Source organism: Clupea harengus, chromosome 18 (assembly GCF_900700415.2).
Source record: "Clupea harengus chromosome 18, Ch_v2.0.2, whole genome shotgun sequence".
Classification (NCBI taxonomy): Eukaryota; Metazoa; Chordata; class Actinopteri; order Clupeiformes; family Clupeidae; genus Clupea; species Clupea harengus.
Genome location: NC_045169.1, coordinates 7,499,237 through 7,501,736, shown reverse-complemented (window position 1 = coordinate 7,501,736; position 2,500 = coordinate 7,499,237). Strand labels below are relative to the sequence as shown.

Genomic DNA, 2,500 nt, shown 5'->3' with positions numbered 1-2,500 from the left:
TGACATCAACAGTACTGCACTACCTCCACCGAAACTCCAACCGTCCCGACGCCTGTTCCTCAGGCCCTGTTACTCCACCCCATCCGCTCTCGGGGTCCACCTACAAGGATAGACCTCCTGTCTTAGGGGCCCAGCTTCAGTACCACAACTCACACTCGTAGGCCCCAACTTCAGTGTGTTTTTAGGGTCCAGCAATGATACCATTGTTCCCGCTCTTTGCCCAATCCCCCCCGTCCCCACCTCCCCCAAGCTACCGCACTACAACTCCCAGCTCGCACCTCTCCCGCTCCTACTGCCTCTGCTGCTGCTGCTGCTGCTGCTGTGCCTCCCCCTCCCTCCCCTCTGCAGTGTCTACAGTCTGCCACCTTTGTGCCCCCCACAGACGCCGGCTCCTGCCTGAAGACCAAGGAGCATGATGTGGCACAGCGCCAGCGCGTGGTGGACCTGTGGAAGGACGGCAAGTCGGAGGGCTCCATCGGGCAGGAGTTGCACATGCCCAAGTCCACCGTGCACAGCATCATCGTCAAGTACCGCGTGAGCAACACGGTGGAGAACCTGCCGCGCAACGGACGGCCCAAGAAGCCCTGAAAGAAACCCCCCGGAGGAAGGAACCGGAGGGGGGGGGTGGGTGCTCAAGACAGAACGGAGTGGAACCGAGCAGAACGGAGCACAACATTACATTTTCATGTAAAGAGAGGGGGAGAAAGGGGTACGGGAGCAGGGCACCACATAATGCCTCCACATACAGAGAGGAAGGGACAGAACAAGAGGGGGAGAGAGAGAGAGGGAGGGAGGGAGGGAGGGAGGGAGGGAAAAATGAGGAGGGAAAGGGGGCCAGGAACAAAAAAGCAGAGGAAAAAAGAATGAGAGAATGGAGAATAGACATGGAGGGAGGCAGGGAGGAGGGGGGGGGGGGGTGGCTTGAAAATATTTTAGCAGATAGAATGAGAGGGAGGCAAAGAGAGAGGGAACGGGAGGCCCTTCATTCTGACTTGAAAGAGAGAGAGAGAAGAGAAAAAACACCTCTTGGCTGCTAAGGCAGAAGTGATAAAGTCATCAGGGGTAATGTGAACAGGCAGAGAAAAGTGCCAGAAAAGAGGAGGATTAGAGGTGAGGAGAGAAAGAAGAGGAGGAAGAAAGTGAGAGAGAGAGTAAAGGAGGTGAGAAGCTGACCAAATGAAGGAATTACTCTGTTGACCCTGTTTTGGAAAAAAAAGAAAAGAGAGAGAGAAGAGAAGAGAGGTATTTGGACTTGTCAGAGGCAGGAGGCAGATGGTAAATTCTCCAGCCCCGTTCTCTCCTCCTCTCCTCTCCTCTCCTCTCCTCTCCTCTCCTCTCCTCTCACTACTCCAGGAAATCCTCTTTCGCTCTCTCCCTCTTTCCACTGTATCTCTTTCCCTCAGTCCTTTACGCTCATTCGTGTCAAGCTCTGAGAGAGCCCCCCCCCCCCCCCATAGATTTCTCTCTTTTTTTATTCAGCTGGGTGGTGAATTAGCATTTTTTAAACACCGTGTGCCTCTCCTCGCTAATGCTTCCTAAAGCCTCTCACTCCAGTCTCCCAGCCTATCCACACACATACACACACACACACACACACACACACACACAGATTCACTCACACATTCACACACATACACACATGCACACACACACACAGAGATAGAGAGAGTGATGTTCTGTTCTCTTTCCTGAACTGGAGGCATCCACCAAGGTTGCTGTCACATACCTGGCCTCTCCACCTTGGAAGACACTCACAACTGGAACACACAACTGTCAGAGCCGCTCAGATCAGTCAGTCTTTCTTTCGCCACCTCATACTGGAGACATCTAAGGAGAACAAAAGGGAACATGGGAAATCGTAAACAAGACTTCTTCCTGGCCTCCGCTACCCCCGGACCAATCAAAATCAACCGTGCAACTGGAGATGCACCAGTGATAAGCGTGTCCCCTCTCACCTCCTTCTCTTTCTACACTACGCTTGAAAACACACCAGAGGAGCCTCTGTGGTTCAGGGGGACGAGTGACCAGTCCTGGACCTGTTGCACAAGCAGCCGTGTGGTTGTAGCATTTTTCGTTGCTCCAGTGAGACTCGATACAGAAATAGAGTGAAGACTGTGTGTGTGTGTGTGTGTGTCTGTGCCTGCGTGCGTGAGTGTGTGTGTGTGTGTGTGTCTGTGCCTGCGTGCGTGTGTGTGTGTGTGTGTGTGTGTGTGTGTGTGTGTGTGCACATATGAAGTGAATTATGTGTGGAGGTATAAATGGGTGTTGAGGGGTTGTGAATGAGTGAATTATAGTGTTGGAAAGGTCAAAGGTGAACTGGTGAGAAAGTGAAATATGCAGGTTGAGTGCCAGGTTGACTGACTCAAAAAAATAAGGCTAAAAAGATGGACTTGAATGAATGGAAGCAGATGGAGGGACAAAATGAAAGATGACTAAGTGTGGATGACTAAGGGTGGTGAGTGTGTGCAGTGGCTGCATGAATGAGAGCAAGACAAACAAA

The 2,500-nt window shown here is 52.0% G+C and overlaps 1 protein-coding gene across 3 annotated transcripts in view; it reads left to right on the top strand.

Annotated features, from left to right (window-relative positions):
• The window catches only part of chd3 (chromodomain helicase DNA binding protein 3), a 48,693-nt gene that overhangs the window by 42,467 nt on the left and 3,726 nt on the right, over positions 1-2,500 (top strand). For 2 of the 3 annotated variants that reach the window (XM_031584621.2, XM_031584620.2), the window contains exon 40: positions 383-631. The exons of the other annotated variant lie outside the window; for it this stretch is intronic. In XM_031584621.2, coding sequence (XP_031440481.1) covers positions 383-588 — 206 coding nt within the window. In that variant the 3' untranslated portion in view covers positions 589-631. Of the gene's footprint in view, positions 1-382; positions 632-2,500 lie in introns of those variants that run through there. 3 annotated transcript variants of the gene reach the window in all.